At 45.2% G+C, this 21,033-nt stretch overlaps 1 protein-coding gene across 4 annotated transcripts in view; it reads right to left on the bottom strand.

The window, feature by feature from the left end:
- Positions 1-2,223: 2,223 nt before the first annotated feature.
- Positions 2,224-21,033, bottom strand: part of LOC137425999 (laminin subunit beta-2) — a 217,698-nt gene continuing 198,888 nt past the window's right edge. For all 4 annotated transcript variants that reach the window (XM_078776822.1, XM_078776824.1, XM_078776823.1 and 1 more), the window contains 5 exons: positions 20,703-20,910; positions 20,177-20,318; positions 19,845-20,021; positions 4,983-5,142; positions 2,224-2,656 (listed from right to left, as the gene is read on the bottom strand). In XM_078776822.1, the coding sequence (XP_078632948.1) occupies positions 2,517-2,656; positions 4,983-5,142; positions 19,845-20,021; positions 20,177-20,318; positions 20,703-20,910 (827 nt within the window). In that variant the 3' untranslated portion in view covers positions 2,224-2,516. The remainder of the gene's footprint in view (positions 2,657-4,982; positions 5,143-19,844; positions 20,022-20,176; positions 20,319-20,702; positions 20,911-21,033) is intronic.

The following is a 21,033-nucleotide window of genomic DNA, read 5'->3' as shown; positions in this document are numbered from 1 at the left end:
ACCAGATATCTCTCAATGACAAATCTTCACATCTCGACTTCATGATGACTATCTTTCCTGTAAATGTCTCCTGCTCTTCCTCTGCTCAAATTGGTACATCGGATCATATGCTTGGGGAAGTCAACATCTCTCTGGCTAATTTCAGAAAGCTACCTCAATGCCGGTGAGTCTGGCAGTTCATTCCGGCAGCAAGTAGCCATCTCTCTTCAGGACTGGTCTCCCATGTCTACTGCTCCTGATGTTAACTCAGCCTTGGAATTCTTCCGCAGAAACCTACTCTCTCTCATGCACAGATTCATCCCATCTCATCTTCAATTGTCCTACCCCTCTTCCCACCAATGGTAGATTGAATCCTGTGGTGAGGCAGATGCTCTGAAACAACTTCCCTTGTCTTTCTGGAAGGCAAATCAGACCGAAGGCAATCTCAGTGCTTTCCAAAAAGTCCGCAACAAGTGTGTCCCCTCTCAGGAGAACCAGAATACAACATCTGTCCAACCTCAATAATGAACATTCAAACTTGTCTCGCTCCTCGAAAACTTAGTGGCACCTTGTTAAGTCTGTCTCGTGTGTATGCTCCCCTTCATCCCTTCCCTCTCTTCAAATGGCAACACAGCAGACTCCGCTCGTGTGAAGGTCGATTGCCTCAATTCTGTGTTTTCTTCCAAATCTTGTGTCCCCAACCCCTCACTCTCGGTACCCATCCTTCCCAGTTGGACCCAACTGCTACTGGACTCTGTCTTTTTCATCGGAAAAGGTGAAGAAGGTTCTTTCAACCCTCGACTCTGACTCTGCAACTAGGCCAGACATCAGCTCATATGTCCTTAAAACCTGATCTGCGGCTCTTGCACATCCTCTGCCCTTTTCACCCAATATTTTGCGCTATATCATCTTCCATCTGCTTGGAAACAAACTCCCGACGTATAGCGGAGGCCAATTAATTTGGTGTGTGATTTTGAAGGTGATTGGTTACACCTGAGCTAATTTACAATTGCTATTAAAAGTGGGGCGAACACCTATCCAACCAAGATATTCTAGTTTCGTATTTTAAATTAATTTTCTGAAATTTGTAGAATTTTTTTTCAGTTGGATGTTGTGGGTTACCATGTGTAAAAATGGGTGGAAAAAGTGTGATTTAATGCAATTTAATTCCAGACTGAGGCAACAAAAGGTGAAAATTTTGAAAGGGGGTGTAGACTTTCTGTAGGCACTGCAACTGATCTATGACCCGAAGTGAGTGAATAAATAAATGTATGATGTTCATAACCCATGCCAAGAAATGATATGACATAATAGGGTGCATGCTTAATATGGGTATATGGGCCATAATAGTAGCATGTTCAGTTAACGATGGTATTTTTGTTCAGAATGAATGTGCGAGGGGAGACTGTGCGCTCTACGAGTGCCGTTCTAGCACTATCAGGTAATGGTACAAATCCGACAACTCTCATCCACGGATATTTCTCATATTCCTATATTTATGAGAGACCGATTTGCATTCAGGAACAGAACAATTATTGTTAACCATAATTTTAAATCGCCATTCTTTTGTCTAAATGCTGTAAATTGTGTTTAAAAGCTAACAACGGCAGGTTAAAATTGCCCGGCGAGCAGAACCAAGTCACTTTAAACGCAAACATGCGTGAAAGGCTTTGATTAAATAAATAAAAAAGAAGGTTTTTGGACATTTTTACCAAATAAAATGTAAATATCTTCTTTCTGGTTTATTTTTGTCTATTAACTGAATGATTTCTGAAGATAAACAGCAATTTGCAAATTGAATAAGAAATTGAGGCCTCAATCAAACTAAAAAGCGACAAATGAAACTAAAAAGGTCGACACTCTGACCGAATTTGGGCAGCAGGGAAGAATGGGGAAGATTTGGTCCCCAACTTACTTTGGGGGGTACAACCACCGCAAAAAGGCATCCCTGACAGAGAAACTCAGTTGTGCCCAAATGTATCCCTAACACCAATCTCCAATGTGAACAACACATCGAATGAATCTCCTCAAATGTATTTCAACCTTGTGTGACAATATGGCTTCTTCAGCTTCATGAAAACGTGATGGTGAGATTAGGAAGAGTTCCTCTTGACGTTTCGGAACAATAACGCCATTTACAATGCCAATGGACATGTTATTGTACTGTATAAGGGTTGTTATGAGAAATTTTGCTAACTATTTATTTAACAGCATTTTTTTTTAAATTATTACTCCGACACCTCATCGCATGAGAAAGGCTTTATAAGAACAAGTCCACGAATTAAAAACAAACAACATAATAAAACCCCCGCTACTGACATTCAAAATGACATCGATTCCGAAGGTGGTGAATACTATTTCAATTGATAGAGGAAGAGGATTCATGTATACATTCGTGTCATATATCGTTATCATATTACTATCATCATAATCCTCCCTCATTCCAAAATTTCCAACTAGCTAAGGGAACAGCACCTGTAGATGGAAAAAGAGCAAGAGTCGGGATATGGGGGTGCGAGTAAGGGTGGGTATGGGGTTTATGATTGGCAGTTCACATATTGTGTGACATTTGCATTGATCACATCGAGAAGGCCGTTTGCTTTCTGTTCAAGTTCGGTCAGATCACCCTGCGCCTTTTGTAGCTTGCCGTCATTCTCTTTGATCGTTTTCTCTAGTACTGTGTGGGGAAACACGCAATCATCCTCAATTATCTCAATCGCAATGATAATGATAATCATCATCACAATTAATGCAATAATAATCACAATAATCATCAATCATCTCAATCACAATGATAATGATAATCGTCATCATCATGATTACTGCAATCATAATCACAATCATCATCATTGACCACAAACACAATGATAACGATAATCATCATCATGATGAATGCAACAATAATCACAATAATTTCAATCACAATGATAATGGTAATTGTCATCATCATCACAATTAATGCAATCATAATCACAATCATCATCAATCATCTCTATCGCAATGATAATGACAATCGTCATCATCACAATTAATGCAATCATAATCACAATCATCTCAATCACAATGATAATGATAATCGTCATCATCACAATTAATGCAATCACAATCCAATCATCTCAATCCAATGATAATGATAATCATCATTACAATTAATGCAATCATAATGACAATCATCATCAATCATCTCAATCACAATGATCATGATAATCGTCATCATCATGATTACTGCAATCATAATCACAATCATCTCAATCACAATGACAATGATAATCGTCATCACGATTACTGCAATCATAATCACAATCATCGTCAATCATCTCTCTCACAATGATAATGATAAATCGTTGTCATTACAATTAATGCAATCAAAATCACAATCATAAATCATCACGATCATAATGATAATGATAATCGTCATCACGATTAATGCAACAATAATCACAATCATTTCAATCACAATTATAATTATAATCGTCATCATCACGATTACTGCAATCATAATCACAATCATAATCAATCATCTCTATCTCAATGATAATGATAATCGTTGTCATTACAATTAATGCAATCAAAATCACAATCATCATCATTCATCACGATCACAATGATAATGATAATCGTCATCACGATTAATGCAACAATAATCACAATCATTTCAATCACAATGATAATGACAATCGTCATCATCACGATTACTGCAATCATAATCACATCATAATCAATCATCTCTATCACAATGATAATGATAATCGTTGTCATTACAATTAATGCAATCAAAATCACAATCATCATCAATCATCACGATCACAATGATAATGATAATCGTCATCACGATTAATGCAACAATAATTATTGGATAATGATATTGGACAATGGATAATGATAATCGTCATCATCATCACGATTACTGCTATCATATTAATGCAACAATAATCACAATCATCATCAATCATCTCCATCACAATGATAATGATAATCATCGTCATCATGATTAATGCAATCCTCCTAATCTCCACAAACATTGACTTCATGATAATAATAGCCAGCAGTCAATTATCAGGATTGTCAAAGAGAGGGGAAGGTGGTGGGGTGAATCTATAGGTGTAAACTGTTGGCTGACCCGAACCCCAATCGCTAAAAGTTGGCCATGCCAAAGGAGGTTTGGGGCCATTCCCTTATTCCCTCCCATGGGAGAATAGTTAATTCTGGACTAAAATTCTTGCATTTTGGAGGCTTGTTTGGGTTACATTATTTCAGAAAAGTCTAATTTTTGGTTGAACCCTTTTAATTTTAGAAAAAAATAATAATAATAGAAAAAGGAGTTTGGTTAAAAAAATTTAATTTTAGAATTTTAGAAAAATTATTTCATCACGATTTATTTTCAGGGGAAGAGGGACATTCACACCCAAATAACCCTCCCTGTTTTCGGCCATGACCACCATCACAACCCGATCCAACATCCAATAACCGTTCAAAATGATCACCATCATTACCATGATAAATTCACTATGATAATTGCAATCATCATCATCATTGCCACAAACATCAACACCATGATAATTATGGCAGGAATTTTGAATTTGTTCAGAGTGCCGGCGATAGCTCGCCTATTCATCACAAATGACACCACTGGATGCTCAGGGGCCGATGGGACACCAGTTTAAGGTCCATCCGAGGGTCGGCAAACACATTGATGAATCATCCTCCCTGTGAAACACCAGGATGACAGTTTATAGCTGGGTCAGGATTCAAACCCAGGCTAGACTGGTTAGAGGCGAGTGTGCATACTTCAAGACCATCCTGTCAGCCTCACCACTGTAATAGCAATTTTAATTGTCATTATATTCTTCACCTTAGATATTATCATCGTATAGTTGACAGCAGCAGTATTTATCACTATAGGAGATGTGCTAAAGGGAGATATTGTGCAGTGTGTGAGTAGCACTACCCTAACCGATGCATTCTGATGATAAGGCATTGCAGACCGCAATGCTCATGCTCACCCTCCAGTCTTTTCAGTTTCTCTATGGTGTCGTCGACGAGTTTTTGGGCTTCGTCCTGAAGGTTGGTCGCTCGTTTCATGGCTTCTTCAGCAACGGGTCCAGAACCCGAGCTAGCCATGTCTTGAAGCTTCATAAATCGTGTTCGCACCGCTCCCAGCTCCTGCCAAGTGCAAGGAACGTACAAGAAAGAGACAAGTGGAGATACATTCAAAGTACAGTACACCTCCCCCAAGCCAAATAAATAAATAACATATCCTCCAGTGTGCGACATTGCCGAGGTACCTTCAGCAAAGAGACGTTATTGGGAGGGAGACGAGTACAATAATTGATTGATTAGTTGCGGAATTAAAAGAAATAACTTTAAAAAAAAAATTTTTTGTATACAAGATCGAGCCTCGTGAAAGAGCGAACATTAATCACACAGAAAGATAAACCGACACATAAAACATATAACATCGGGAGCGGTAGACAAGATGGGGAGAGAGCGGGAAGGACACAAACACAACATTTGAGAGCAGGGATCGAGAGACATGGAGACATGGAGAGATCTGTGGGAGGGAGAGGGCTTTGGGGGGGGGGGGGGGGGGAGGCATGGGAAGGGGGGCGGGTGGGAGAGGTATAAAACATATGGACACTGCCAGGACTTCCAGGAAAGAAGTTGGAATTTCAAACAAGGTGGATCTGGGGTGAATTAGTGGGGGTAGAAAAGATCAAGGTTTTGGATGGGGGAAGATAAGAGATGGTGGTGAACAGCTGTTTTAAAGACCTGGAGGGAGGAGTGGGGTTGAAGGGAGTGTGGGAGTTTGTTCCAGAGGCGGGAGAAAAGAGGAATGAAAGAGTGAAGGTGAGCAGAGAGCCGAGATTTCGGCAGTTTAACCATCAGAGGGTTGCTGGCAGATCTTGTGCGACCTGTAGGAATATTTGGGGGACAGAGCACAGAGAGAGCTGGGGGAGCAAGGCCGGAGAGGAGTCGGTAGAAGACAGAAAGACCACCTACCTACCTGCCTGCGGTGAGTGAGTGAAAGGCCCTCGGAGATAGCTTCATCGCGGGAGATTCCAATGATTCTGAAAGCTTTGGTTTCAACAGCGTGAAGCCGAGCTAGGTGTGAGGCAGGAGCACCAGCCCATAGGGGAGAACAGTATTCCATTGAGCTGTGGATGAAAGCCTTGTATGTGGTGAGGAGCTCAGGTGTGCCTAGGAAGGACTTCGCACGACGGAGGATGCCCAGTCGGCGACTGGCTTTGGAGGCCAGCTTGGAAATGTGGTTTTCCCAAGAAAGATCATGGCAGATAGTGAGACCCAAAAGCTTGAGCGACAGAACTTCTTGGAGAGGATTGTTGAGAAAGTATATGGGAGGGTTTATCATAAAATAATCAATTTCTTAATCAATTGGCTAATAGCATATGTAAACCACCACTGCTTCATCCGAATCGGTAACTTTTTGAAAATTAATGAATTTCATAATTAATCGAAAAAATAAATAATTAATCGATTAATTGATTAATCAATGTCAAAAATATTATAGACAAATTACTTGGTCACTGTCGTGTCCAAATATCAGCTTCCTAGCTCAAAGGGTGCCTGATATATTGCCCAGATGGGAAAGAAACTAAATATCTAATTAATAATTAAAATAAATAAATAATAATCATAAAATAATTAATTTCTTAATAAATTGGCTACTAGCATACCTAAACAACCATCGTTTCATCTGAATCTGTAATTTTTTGAAAATGAATTGGATCAAAAAATTAAATTAATCAATTAATTTATTATTCAATACATCATCAAGAAGAAAAAGACATAAAATGTCATAGCCCTAAAGGCATTTTAGTAATTTTGTAAAAAGTAACAGGTTTTAGTAATTTTGCTGTATGGAATTTTGCTGTTAAAGGCTGTCAGTCAGCCATCTTTGGTCAGATGACAAAACAAAATCTTCTGCATATGTATACTCATGTTTTGTCTTTGTGCCAAGTTTGAAGAATATTGGTCCATGCATTTCCGATAAATGGATGGATAAATGTTTAAGTAACAAAATGGCCGCCAGTCGGCCATATTGGTTCTGATGTCGAATTTTTTTTTTGTACATACAGTATGTAAGCCATCATTCATTATGTGCGCTAAATTTGAATAAAATCAGTAAACGCACGTCCGAGAAATGGTTGAGGTCAACATTGGGTTTTTTACAACTAAAATGGCCACCAGTCGGCCATCTTGGATCTGATTTCAAAGCAAAATGATGTGCATATGTATACAACAACAACAACATGCATTTTAAGGCCATTTTCCCTGCTAGAGCAGGGGTTAGCCAATGTGCATATGTATACCATCGTCTATTATCCTTTTACCAAGTATCAACAAAATCGGTCCATAAATCCCCCGAGATATGGTTGCTGACGCATGGACAGACGGACGAGACCAAATCTATAAGTCCCCGTTTCAGACTACATCCAACGGGGACTATAAACACCCTTTACAGCCAAATCACTTGGTCATTGTCGTGTCCAAATATCAGCTTCCTAGCTGAAAAGGTGCCTGAGGTATTGCCCAGATGAGAAATAAAATAAATAAGTTCTTAATAAATCGATGACAAGTAATTCATCAATTTATTGCTTAATCAAAAAATAAAAAATACAGTTTTTGCCAAAGCACATTTTCACTATTTTGTCCAAATGTCATCTTCCTAGCTCAAAGGAAGGTTGAGATATCGCCCGGACAAACAAACAAACAAACGGAGTGAAAACTGAGTACTCCCTTTCAGCGCGCATCATCACCGGGCTCTCTTCGGCGCCCGCCTGACAATGACGTCATACAGCGCCTGGAGATGGAATAGCAAAGGAGCAGTGTCCAATAAAATTGAAGAGTGGCTTCACTACTGGGGTTTATTGATTCCGGCGTATTTGATAGGAATATTTTGGGAATCAGAGTAGTTAACAAACAATAAACACACTCTCTTACAGGGCTAAGATTACTTGCTTTTAAATCAATTGTTGTTTCTATGTTTTCACATTTGTACTGTTTTTGTTTAAAAAAACAAAGAAAAGGATAATGAAGTAGGTAAGACATGATGGTCCATAAATTGGCAAGTTGTGACAATAGGAGAAGCAGAACAGGAAATTGACACTGTGAGCCCATGGTTACTCTGTTACCCTCGAAATGTTACTCCATGACGTGGCTTGCCTAAGGCTGTACAAGTGTGTGTCCATCCTTATGCAAGCCAGAAAACATCATCTTGAAAGTGTCAAGGTTGAACTCTCCAACCAGTCAGTCTCCTTCCTCAAAGTCATGGTGGTGGCTTTTTAAGTAGGGATTTGGTGTATACCCCATCCCTCCATCCTCTCCCTCACCTGAAATTGAATTACCACATGCAGACAGTGCTCAAAATAAGCGTCTCATCTCAGTGAGGCGGGAACCCATCAAACCATGTCCCCATCTCAGTCCTTCTGACCTACTGTACGTAAGACCTTGTATCTGTCTCACCCAAAAGAGTTTTGTCCCTGAACCTCGACCCTGCTTCGGCAACGGGCCCACATGACTGCAGTGCCGATGTTCTTAAATCATACTCTGCTGCTGTTGCTTCTCTTTTGCATGCACTCTTCAGCCTGTCATTCTCATTTCGCCACCTTTGAAAGACCACCACATGTAGTCTTTCCTCTTTACAAAGAGCCCGATCTCTGATGATCTCAACCCTCATCACTCAATCCTGGACCAGCTGCTGCGTCTCTCTCAGCAATGGTTGGAGACCCTACATCTCAATCAGGATTCAAAAATTGCTCATTGGATATATCTCAGGCATTTGCCAAGCTTGCTGTTTGTGGTATAGAAGACCACCTTCATACCTGGCTTTCTGACTTTGTCCACTCGTGAAGCCAATACATTGCTATCAATAGAATGATGCTGCCATCTTCCTCTCCTCTCCCATTGGAAGCTGGAGTGCACCAAGGTAGTCTTTGGCTCAGTCTTGTTCCTCATCTACAGAAATTACCTCTCTGATGTGCGGGAAAACCCTCTCTTCCTTTTTGCAGACGAATATATACGTTATCTACATCCATTGTTCGCTTTCTGGAGACAATTGCACTCTTCCCTCCAGGTTTTTTTTTTTTTTTTTTGTATACGGAATCGAGGCTCGTGAAAGAGCTAACATTTATTTCACAAACAAATCAACCAGAGAAACAAAATATATAAAAAGAGGGAGCGGAAGACAAGATGGGGAGAGAAGGGGAAGCACACAAACACAACATTTGAGAGCAGGGAGATGTGTGCGAGGGAGAGGGCTTGGGGGGAGAAGGCGAGGGAAGGGGGGGGGGGGAGGGGGAGAGGTATAAAACACAAGGACACCAAGGACTTCCCGGACAGAAGTTGGTATTTCAAAAAAGTGGATTTGGGGTGAAATTAGCGGGGGTAGAAAAGATCAAGGTTTTGGATGGGGGAAGATAAGAGATGGTGGTGTATTGCTGTTTTAAAGACCTGGAGGGTGGAGTGGGATTGAAGAGAGTGAGGGAGTTTGTTCCAGAGGTGGGAGAAAAGAGGAATAAAGGAGTGAAGGTGAGTAGAGAGTCTTGATTTTGGCAGTTTAACAATAAGAGGGTTGCAGGCAGATCTTGTGCGACCTGTAGGAATATTTGGGGGACAGAGCCCAGAGAGAGCTGGGGGGGGGGGGGGGGGAGCAAGGCCGGAGAGGAGTCGGTAGAAGACGGAAAGACCACCAACCTGCCTGCGGTAAGTGAAAGGCCCTTGGAGTTAGCTTCATCGCGGGAGATTCCAATGATTCTGAACGCTTTGGTTTCAACAGCGTGAAGACGAGCTAGGTGTGAGGCAGGAGCACCAGCCCAGAGGGGAGAGCAGTATTCCATTGAGCTGCGGATGAAAGCCTTGTATGTGGTGAGGAGCTCAGGTGTGCCAAGGAAGGACTTCGCACGACGGAGGATGCCCAGTTGGCGACTGGCTTTGGAGGCCAGATTTGACATGTGGTTTTCCCAGGAAAGATCATGGCAGATAGTGAGACCCAAAAGCTTGAGTGACAGAACTTCTTGGAGAGGATTATCATAAAGTGGATGGGAGGGTTGTCCAGTCGGTCTTTTCGGAGAGACATCGTAAGAGTGTGAGATTTATCAGGATTGAAAGACATGTACCACTTGTTTGCCCAGTCTGTGATTTTGTCCAGGTATGCAGAGAGTGAGGAGGCTGCAGACTGCCGATCTGAGGGATGAGGAATGTAGCGACAGAGAGTAGAGTCATCAGCAAAGAGATAGAGAGGATTTTCAAGAGAGTCGGAGAGATCATTGATGAAGACCAGAAAAAGCACAGGGCGCAGAACACTGCCTTGGGGGAACTCCAGCCTGAACGGGAAGAGGAGATGAGAGAAACCCATTCAGGGCCACACGTTTACTACGATTAGAGAGGAAGTCCACCAGCCATGCGTCGAGATTTCCATGGATACCAATGGAGGAGAGTTTGGTGAGCAGAGCGGGGTGCCAGACCGTAGCGAAGGCACGTGATATGTCAAGGGAGACAGCTCTAATTTCCTATTTGGCATTGAGGACCTCCATCCATTGTTTAGAAAGCAAAAGCAGCATGTCCAGAGTAGAGTGACCAGGTCTGAAACCAAATTGATCGTCAGAGATCAAGCCATTGGAGAAGAGGAAAGATTTCATATCTGAAGCAATGATGGATTCCATGACTTTGCTGATAATTGGGAGAAGGCTGATTGGTCTGTAGTTGCTAGGATCTGTTTTTGTACCTTTTTTGTGCAAAGCGGTGATGTTGGCTGATTTCCAAGCAGATGGCAGATGACCTTGAGCAAATGAGAGGGTGAAGAGAACAGAGAGAGGGAGTGAAAGAGCGGAAGAACAGGATTTTAGGACCCATGGGCTGATGCCGTCAGGTCCAGTTGCAGAATCAGAGTCGAGGGTTGACAGAAAGTTTTCCACCTTGTCAGGAGGAAAGGACACAGAGTCCAGGAGCAGCTGGGTATGACTGGGTATGGTGGGTACAGAGAGGGATGGGTTTGGGACACAGGATTTAGAGGCAAACACAGAGTTGAGGCATTTAGCGTTTTCACGTGCGGAGTCAGCCGTGTAGCCGTTTGAGGTGAGGGAGGGGATGGAGGGGGAACAAACACCAGAAACAGATTTGACCAGACACCACCAGGATTTGGAAGAGGGAGACAGATAAGAGAGTTCGGTCTTGAGAACGGAGAGATATTGTTTCCTGGCTCTCATGAGGGTGGACACACACTTGTTTCGGGCTTTGTGAAAGGAAATGAGATTTCCTTCCGTTGGATTTGCTTTCCAGGAGACGAAAGCAAGTTGTTTCTGGGCAACAGCCTCACCACAAGATTCCGTGTACCATGGACGGGAGGAAGGGTATGACAACTGAAGATGAGATGGGATAAATCTGTGCATGAGAGAGAGCAATTTACTTTGGAAGAATTCCCAGGATGAGTTGATGTCAGAGGCGGTAGAGATGGGAGACCAGTCCAGATGATTGATGGCTGCTTGAAGACCGTGCCAGTTGGCCTGACTGAAACGCCAGACTCGTCGACGCTGAGGAGGCTCTCTGAGAATGGTCAGAGAGATGTCCACCTTAACAAGCACATGATCAGATGAGCCGATTGGAGCAGAAGAAGAGCAGCAGACATTTTCAGGGAAGTTATTCATAACCAAGTCCAGAAGAGAAGATGCTCCGTTGACTGATATCTGGGTCGGGAAATTGACAGATTGTGTCAGTCCCAGTGAGTCGCAGAAGTCCTTTGCTGAAGAGCCATGGCTGGTGAGAGCAGTACCCACACCCAGCCAACTGGCATGGTGACAATTGAAATCACCACATATGAGGAAGAGAGAGTTGGGATGGGTAGATAGAAGTTGGTCCATATTATCAGACAGCGAGATGTAGATGGAGTGATCACTGTTTGGTGGACAGTACAACACACATATGAACAAAAGGTGGGAGCGAAGGGGCAGCCGTAGCCAAAGGTATTCCTGGGGGTGAGGTGGAGAGAGGGCAGTGCAGGGCGAGTGAGGAAGAGAGTTTTTTTAATAAAGATGGCAACCCCACCTCCAGGACGAGGCTCAGGTCTATCATACCGGAGGAGGGAGTAACCTGGGAGAGATAACAAGGAATCAGAGACATCATGAAGGAGGAAAGTTTCTGTTACGCAGATCACGTATAGTTTGTCAGAAGCAACCTGTATGGAGAGATCAGTCAAGTTTGAGCGAAGGCCCCGGATGTTTGAGGTCCATACCGTTAATGAAGAGGAAGGGGGAGCATCGGATACAGAAAGGGGGGGGGAGGGGTAGGGTAAGATGTGGAAGAGGAGGAAGAGGTAGGGAGAGCTGTTGAAGGTGTGTCAGAGATTTCAGAATAGCTTGGAGAAAGGGAAGAATGGGGTGGACAAAAGGTTTGATGGTGATTGGGTGAGGCACAGTGAGGTGTTATTTGAGGAGGGGGAGAGCAAGGCAGAAGGTTAGGGGAGATGAAGGTGAAAGTTGGAAGGGGGAAGAAGCGGGGAGGACGCTCTGAGGAGGAGGGGTGAGAGGGGAGTCTAGGAGGGGAGGAGCGAGGGAGAGTCTCGGAGGGGAGGGGTGTGCGGGGTGTTTAGGAGGGAAGGGGCAAGGGGGGAGATTTGAAAGGGATGGGTGATGGGGAAGATTTGGAGGGGAGGGGCAAGGGGGAAGATTTGAAAGAGATGGGTGATGGGGAAGATTTGGAGGGGAGGGGCAAGGGGGTAGATTTGGAGGGGAGGGGTGATGGGGAAGTTTTGGAGGGGAGGGGTGATGGGGATGTTTTGGAGGGAAGGGGTGATGGGGAAGATTTGGAGGGGAGGGGGAAGATTTGAAAGGGATGGGTGATGGGGAAGATTTGGAGGGGAGGGGCAAGGGGGAATATTTGAAAGAGATGGGTGATGGGGAAAATTTGGAGGGGAGGGGCAAGGGGGTAGATTTGGAGGGGAGGGGTGATGGGGAAGTTTTGGAGGGGAGGGGTGATGGGGAAGTTTTGGAGGGAAGGGTTGATGGGGAAGATTTGGAGGGGAGGGGAAAGGGGGAAGATTTGAAAGGGATGGGTGATGGGGAAAATTTGGAGGGGAGGGGCAAGGGGGAATATTTGAAAGAGATGGGTGATGGGGAAGATTTGGAGGGGAGGGGCAAGGGGGTAGATTTGGAGGGGAGGGGTGATGGGGAAGTTTTGGAGTGGAGGGGTGATGGGGAAGTTTTGGAGGGAAGGGGTGATGGGGAAGATTTGGAGGGGAGGGGTGAGATTGGATTTTGAAAAGTGTACGATTAATGGGAAATGAACATTTATTGCAAAATGAGTTTCTTGAGACCTTCGAGTCAAAAATACATTTGAGGACGCTGAAGGAGGGGTGGAGTGCAGGAGAGTTTTGGGAATGTAGAAAAGTGGAACTGTAAGAGATGGAATTATTTTTTGGAATGAATAGATTTGGTGAGCAAGTCGAAAGCATCCTTTTATAGAAGAAGAAGAAAAGGTGTTATAATATACAGTTGTTCAGGGGAAAGTTTAAACATTTTTAACAACGTGATCACGTGATCACGAACAACGTGGTTGAAGAACGAACGAACAAATAAGAACAACGAATAAATGAATAAGAGCAGAGAAGGAAATATTTTTTTGGGTTTATTTTTTCTGAGTTGAGATTTTAAACAAGGAACTATGGGGTGAAAGACTGGGACAAAAAAACAGGGAACGAAAGTAATTGCAGCACAATCGACGACCCGCTGAGAGAAAAACAAAGCCTCAGGGTTGGACACGGAAGCCTACTAGGCCTCAGAATACGCGACACCAATTAACCGACGATTTTGTATGCAGGTATGAAAAATTAACACCGAGAATCTTACTAAAGACACACTCTAAGTATACACACCGAAAGATAGATACAGTTACGACAAAAACACAATTGTGAAAAAATTACTTAACTTCGAAAGCGTGAGCGCATTGTTACATATTTATGTGAATGAATGTGAATTACCATGCAGGTCTTTGCTTCCGGGTGTAGTATATTAAGTTGTTGGGTAGTTGTTGTGGTTGGAGGGTCAGGAGCCCTTCTGAAAGAGTGGCAGGAAACGGAAGTGGCCGGAAACGGAAGTGACCGGAAAGGGAGGAGGAAAAAACACGAGGGAAAGAAGGAGGTTTCTTCCTCCTCGCCCCGCGACGACGAGAAGGTGGAATCGACCTTACGCTGCGCGGAAAACGCGCCGTTGCGAAACGTCTGGCGAGAGGAGTTACCTGGGCGGTAAATACCTTTGGACACGTCCAGTCACTGTGAGTTCGTGCACGAAACCAAGCGTCCGGGACAGTTTGCCCCGTCTACAAAGACGCGTACGGGTCCGCACGTTGGGCCTCGCTCGAGTCGGAAGCCGCGCTGGGTTTTGCCCCGTCTACAAAGACGCGTACGGGTCCGCACGTTGGGCCTCGCTCGCGTCGGAAGCCGCGCTGGGTTTTTGCCCATCTACAAGGACGCGTAAGAGTCGCACTTGGGGCCTCGCGCACGTTGGACGCCGCGCTGGGTTTGCCCCGTGGCTTGGCAAGGAGGTGCGCTGCAGCCGCGGCCCCAGTCCGAGACGGCACGTTTAGAGCACGTCCGCCCGGGGCTCGTTCAACCGCCCGTGTGCGGAGAGGAGAGACATTGACCACGGAGGGAGTCAGGAGTGGGGCTCACGTGAGGAATGTATAAGATTAAGATGGCCATCTTAGAGTTTGTGTAGATGAGTTCACATGGTTGTAATATTGATTGTGCATTGTTGATGGTTGTTGATTGCTCAGTGAATATATTATTGATTATTCCGGATCCTTGGTGTGGGGGTTTCTTCTTGACCGGAATTCATATTGATTGCGTTACGAAAGCGTATAAACCATATATCTTTCTGGCGGGGTCCCTCCCACGGTCCGGGGGTCACCAAGACCAGGTAGTTACCGGGAGGACCACGTAACAGAATTGGGGGCTCGTCCAAATTACGATTTGCGGTTTCGCAATTGGGTCTACGTCCGGGATCTAAAAGTGTGTAAAATAATAAAATAATAATATTTTTGGTAATTAAAATTTATTAATTAATTATTAATTGGTAATATTTTTTTTTGAGAAATTGGGGAAAGTCTTGGGGTGAAGGTTAACAGGTGTTAACGATAGGCACCATGGCGTTTGTGGCACAGAACTTTGGGGTAACCCCGAGTGAGGCACAGTTCCGAGCGTTGCTAAAGTCGGATCTCTTGAAATTGGCCAAACATTTTAACTTGGAGGTCCGAACTAATTTGAGGAAGGCAGAGTTGCAGGCCACGGTGATACAATCTATGGTGGGATTAGGAACATGGGACGAGTTAGCCTGGGAGTGGCTACCCGAAGAACCAGAAGACGTGGAGCTCCGGAAACTGGAGTTGCAATTACGGAGCCAGGAACGGATCAAAGAAGAAGAAAGGAAAGCAGAAAAGGAAAGAGCAGAAGAAGAAAGGAAAGCAGAAAAGGAAAGAGCAGAAGAAGAAAGGAAAGCAGAAAAGGAAAGAGCAGAAGAAGAAAGGAAAGCAGAGGAGAGGAGAGAAGAGAAACAAGCAGAGGAAAGGAGAGTGGAACGAGAACTCCAGGAAAGGTTAGCAGAAGAAGAAAGGAAAGCAGAAAAGGAAAGAGCAGAAGAAGAAAGGAAAGCAGAAAAGGAAAGAGCAGAGGAAGAAAGGAAAGCAGAGGAGAGGAGAGAAGAGAAACAAGCAGAGGAAAGGAGAGTGGAAAGAGAACTCCAGGAAAGAAGAGAAAAGGAACAAGCAGAGGAAAGGAGAGCTGCAAGGGACCTCGAAGCAGAGGAGAGAAAAGCGGAAAGGGAATTAAAGGAACGTGACATGCAGCTTCAGCAAGAAATCAAATTCAAGGAGCTGGAGTTAATGAGAGAACGGGGAGAGGCACCACCCTTGCTGACGGGGTCGACACCTAACCAGAAAACCTGGGATGTGGGCAGACATGTGAGGCTGGTTCCACCGTTCAGTGAAAAAGAAGTCGCGAAATTTTTTCCACACTTTGAGAAAGTGGCTCGACAATTAAACTGGCCGGAGGAGGCATGGACCATACTCGTGCAAAGTGTGCTGGTGGGGAAAGCTCAGGAAATTTATTCGGCGCTACCAATGGACCAATGTGCAGATTATGAGGTACTGAAGAAGCACATCCTCAAAGCCTATGAGTTGGTTCCGGAAGCTTACAGGCAAAAATTCAGGAATGCCAGGAAGAGGGAGAGTGAGACCCATGTGGAGTTTGCCAGAGTGAAAGAAAACATGTTTGATCGGTGGTGTGAGTCAAAAGGAGTCGGGAAAGACTTCGAAACATTGCGGGACTTGATCCTGGTGGAGGAATTCCAGCAGTGTGTCCACGAGGACATCAAAGTGTACCTGCAGGAAAAGAAAGTACCGAAGTTGTGGGACGCAGCCACCATGGCAGATGATTATGCCTTAACCCACCGAATAGGGGTCCAGGAACCTAACTCCTCGCCTAGATCTCCGCAGGGGAGGTGGGGAACAGCAGGTGCGGAGAACGACCATACATGGCGGCGGCCTCGAGAGGATTATGGGGACAACTATGATACCCCACCGGTTCGAAATCGGAGGGATGAGGGCCCAAGACAAACTTATAGTTCGGGGGGCCCGAGGCAGACCACGAGTTTTTCCTCCGGGCCTACTTGCGCTTTTTGCAAGAAACCTGGACACTTGATGTCCAGTTGTTACCGCAGGAAAAGCGAAGACCCAGAGCGGAGTCCGACTACTGCGACTCCAAACGCAATGGCCATTGTGAGAAATCGCCATCAAAAGGGTTACCAACCCTTTATTTCAGAGGGGTTTGTGTCACGGGATGGAGCCTCGACTAACCGGAAACCGGTTAGGATATTGAGGGACACAGGGGCACATCAATCTTTAATGCTTGAAGGCATTTTGCCCTGGTCCGAGGAGACGGCAACGGGGGATAGTGTTCGTTTACAGGGGATCGGGGGCGGTGTTAGTGCTCCCCTTCATGTCATCCATTTGGAGTCCGATTTGGTGTCAGGACCGGTCACCGTCGGTTTACAAGCCACGCTTCCTGTAGAGGGTGTATCTGTGGTTATTGGGAATGATTTGGCCGGGGGTCAAGTTTATGGTAACCTGAGGGTTGGTAAAGAGCCCAGCAGGGAAAATAACGCCACACCAGCTCGGGATGGCGACAAAAGTGCCAAGTTATTTGTAGGGGGACTGAACTTCAAAACAGAGGAAGAAGTTCTGACCTCTGTCTTCAACAGATATGGGCCGCTGGTGGAAGTGCGGTTGGTAAGAGACTGGGAAACGCAACAGTCAAGAGGGTTCGGCTTTGTCACGTTTGCCAGCACAAAAGACGCCAGAGAGGCAGAGAAGAATTGGAATGGCAAGGATTTGGAGGGTCGGACCATAACAGTAGGGAAGGCATTTCGTAGGCGTCGAGAGGTCTATAGGAGAGGACAACTGGGCGGTAGTTTTGGTGGTGGCCGAGAAGGAGACCGCTATTCATGGGACTACAGGGACCAGTGGTCCCACCATAATTATTAGGGAAGTTCTGAAAAGTTGAAGCACTGACGGCGGCGGAGCCGCCGAGCCAAGATTCCTACACGAATTAACCGTGAACGCCGTTCCTAAAGGCGTCCAGGCAGGGAACTTTCATGCACGGACTAACCGTGAACTCCACGTTCCTCAAGGCGCCCATGTAGAGAACTTTCCTGCACGGACTAACCGTGAACTCCGCGTTCCTAAAGGCATCCATGTAGTGAATACTCGGCTTGGCCTCCCGGAAAAAGTGCTATCGAGTTGCGTAACTTTGGATCTTTGATCAACCCCTTAACCTTCATTCCCAAGATACGGACGGGCAAAGTCAGGGGGTCCTGAGATGGAGTTTGATTTGGCAGGGACAAGGTCGTTGTTGGTACTTAGTCCAGAGGGAGTAATCTGGAGGGGTTGGGGTGAAATTGTGGTTGCTTTATTTTTAAGTGATAACTGTGCCCGGGGGGAACGGATAATGTGGGAGGGGGTTGAGTTATTTGGGTTTGTTTCTTCAAATTGGCCGGCAAAGAAAGTTTTCGCTGGGTTCAAACTTTCTTTCTTGAAGGGGGGGAGTGTTACATATTTATGTGAATGAATGTGAATTACCATGCAGGTCTTTGCTTCCGGGTGTAGTATATTAAGTTGTTGGGTAGTTGTTGTGGTTGGAGGGTCAGGAGCCCTTCTGAAAGAGTGGCAGGAAACGGAAGTGGCCGGAAACGGAAGTGACCGGAAAGGGAGGAGGAAAAAACACGAGGGAAAGAAGGAGGTTTCTTCCTCCTCGCCCCGCGACGACGAGAAGGTGGAATCGACCTTACGCTGCGCGGAAAACGCGCCGTTGCGAAACGTCTGGCGAGAGGAGTTACCTGGGCGGTAAATACCTTTGGACACGTCCAGTCACTGTGAGTTCGTGCACGAAACCAAGCGTCCGGGACAGTTTGCCCCGTCTACAAAGACGCGTACGGGTCCGCACGTTGGGCCTCGCTCGAGTCGGAAGCCGCGCTGGGTTTTGCCCCGTCTACAAAGACGCGTACGGGTCCGCACGTTGGGCCTCGCTCGCGTCGGAAGCCGCGCTGGGTTTTTGCCCATCTACAAGGACGCGTAAGAGTCGCACTTGGGGCCTCGCGCACGTTGGACGCCGCGCTGGGTTTGCCCCGTGGCTTGGCAAGGAGGTGCGCTGCAGCCGCGGCCCCAGTCCGAGACGGCACGTTTAGAGCACGTCCGCCCGGGGCTCGTTCAACCGCCCGTGTGCGGAGAGGAGAGACATTGACCACGGAGGGAGTCAGGAGTGGGGCTCACGTGAGGAATGTATAAGATTAAGATGGCCATCTTAGAGTTTGTGTAGATGAGTTCACATGGTTGTAATATTGATTGTGCATTGTTGATGGTTGTTGATTGCTCAGTGAATATATTATTGATTATTCCGGATCCTTGGTGTGGGGTTTCTTCTTGACCGGAATTCATATTGATTGCGTTACGAAAGCGTATAAACCATATATCTTTCTGGCGGGGTCCCTCCCACGGTCCGGGGGTCACCAAGACCAGGTAGTTACCGGGAGGACCACGTAACAGCATGGACAGCTTCGAAAGAACTTGACCTCCAATCTTGCGCATGCGCAAAGTCAAGGTGTCCCACCTTGTGTCAAAGTCAAGTCAAGGTGGTTTCAAGCAGATGGTGTCCCACCATCCAATGTTAACCCCAACCCATAACCAAAATATTTTTTAGCCCCCACTAAGCCGACCTCACCTCACCTCACCCAACCATCTTATTCAAGGTTGCAGAGTTTCCTCCCAACTTCTTTCCCCTCTTTTCCTGTTCCTGCCTTCCCTTGATTTTTGAGTCCGACTGGGATCCCACTGCCCCCTGTCTGTGGCACATTTGCCCTCGGTTTCCACGCTCTTCAGTGCGCCTTGATTTTATCTTAAAAAATAAATAAAGGTGTGGCAAACAAATATGGTTATGGTAGCACTCAGTCAAAGATGTTGAAGATCCCATAGTGCCTTTCAAAAGAGTAAACCATTGTCTCGTGGTAGTCCGGCAAAACTTTGATTGCCGTGGACTACCCCTGGGAAGGAAACAACCTCTCGAGCAAAGCTCCTGCCTAAAATCACTTTAGCATTACATACCCTCATAATGGAGGATGGTATAGATGGGGTCGGCTTCCCTTTCCTGCTTTTAGTTCATGTGGACAAATGCATCTGGTGTGGTACATTAAATCACTCAAAAGTGTTTGGTTTCATGTCAGTATTCAGGGTTAATGTAGGATATTGTATATGAACAAATAGAAATTATACACTCCTTGTATGCAATACTTTTCAAGATGTGCACATACTGTTTTAGCTCTGTCGGCGATCTGTTTGGCTGTGTGTGCCATATTTTCTGCATGCCGTGCAGTGTTCTCGTTTGATTTCATCAGGTTTTGGAGATAAGTGATATCACCAGTGAGTGTTGTGAGTTGATCCGTCAGGTCATGAACCAAAGGGTCCACGGCAGAAAGTTGCTTTGTGTTCTGAGAACAGAGAAGTGAGAGTAACATGAGCATAAGGTGACATTCATGAGGTGGACACGTACCTCTACATTGAGGCAATCCACCTGGATACCGTCGGATTGTTACAGTAGTCGAGTCAGTGTGGTAATAAAAGTGCACCACGCAAAAGGACGCACCTCCACGAGTGAGCGTTGTATGTTATTGAGTTTGTCGTTGGCACGGTTGATGGCTTCACGTGCTGAGTCTTGCGCTTCTTGTGCCTTGTTCAAGGCATCTTGTGTCAAAACAGATCGACCATGGACATCAGTGGCCCTACTCCTGTAAAAGAGCAAGAAGCTTCGCAGACGTTCTTTCTGGTCCACCTTTGGGCAGCCCTAGGAAGCGAACTATACTTTACGAATGCAGACATGGTGTTGTCGACATGTGTGGATGAAGCTTATCAAACGTACAATACTCTCCTTGAAAAGTAGTGATGTTATTTCTGACATATACTTTCTTTCTCCAAATATTTTGCTATTATAATAGCTGTATTGGTTCTTTAAAGTAGGAGGGCAAGACAAGTAAGCTGCATGGTTCTGGTTTGAATTCCAGGTAAGAGATAATATCTGGGTTCTTAAACATCCTCAAACAAGTGTTAACAGGTGGGACAGCCGACATAGTGTCCCCACAGAAGCACATATGGAGTTAAATACTTAAACGCACCCTGCCTTTTGAGCATCTTCCAGAAGTTTTTCAGCTAATTGGATGTTCTTTGTGTTCGAGGTGATGACTGCTTCGATATCCTTAAGGTTGTCGATCTTTGCGCGGATGTCATTCGTCAGGCGGTTGATGTCAGCAGAGGACGCCGGCAGAGCGATGGCCAGCACCTTGTTCGCTACAATGGCAATGCTGTCGGAATCTGCTCCTTCGTCTACAAAGCAAGAGAGACAAAGAGTTAATAGGAAGAACATCATAATGGCAGCATAAAATATGTCAAATTATTTTGGATTATTTAACCCAACCTCCTGAACTTTCACCATGGAGTTCGAATCAA

This window comes from Myxine glutinosa, chromosome 4 (genome assembly GCF_964187855.1).
Source record: "Myxine glutinosa chromosome 4, kmMyxGlut1.1, whole genome shotgun sequence".
NCBI classification, from domain to species: domain Eukaryota; kingdom Metazoa; phylum Chordata; class Myxini; order Myxiniformes; family Myxinidae; genus Myxine; species Myxine glutinosa.
This window is presented reverse-complemented; position numbering and strand designations above follow the sequence as displayed.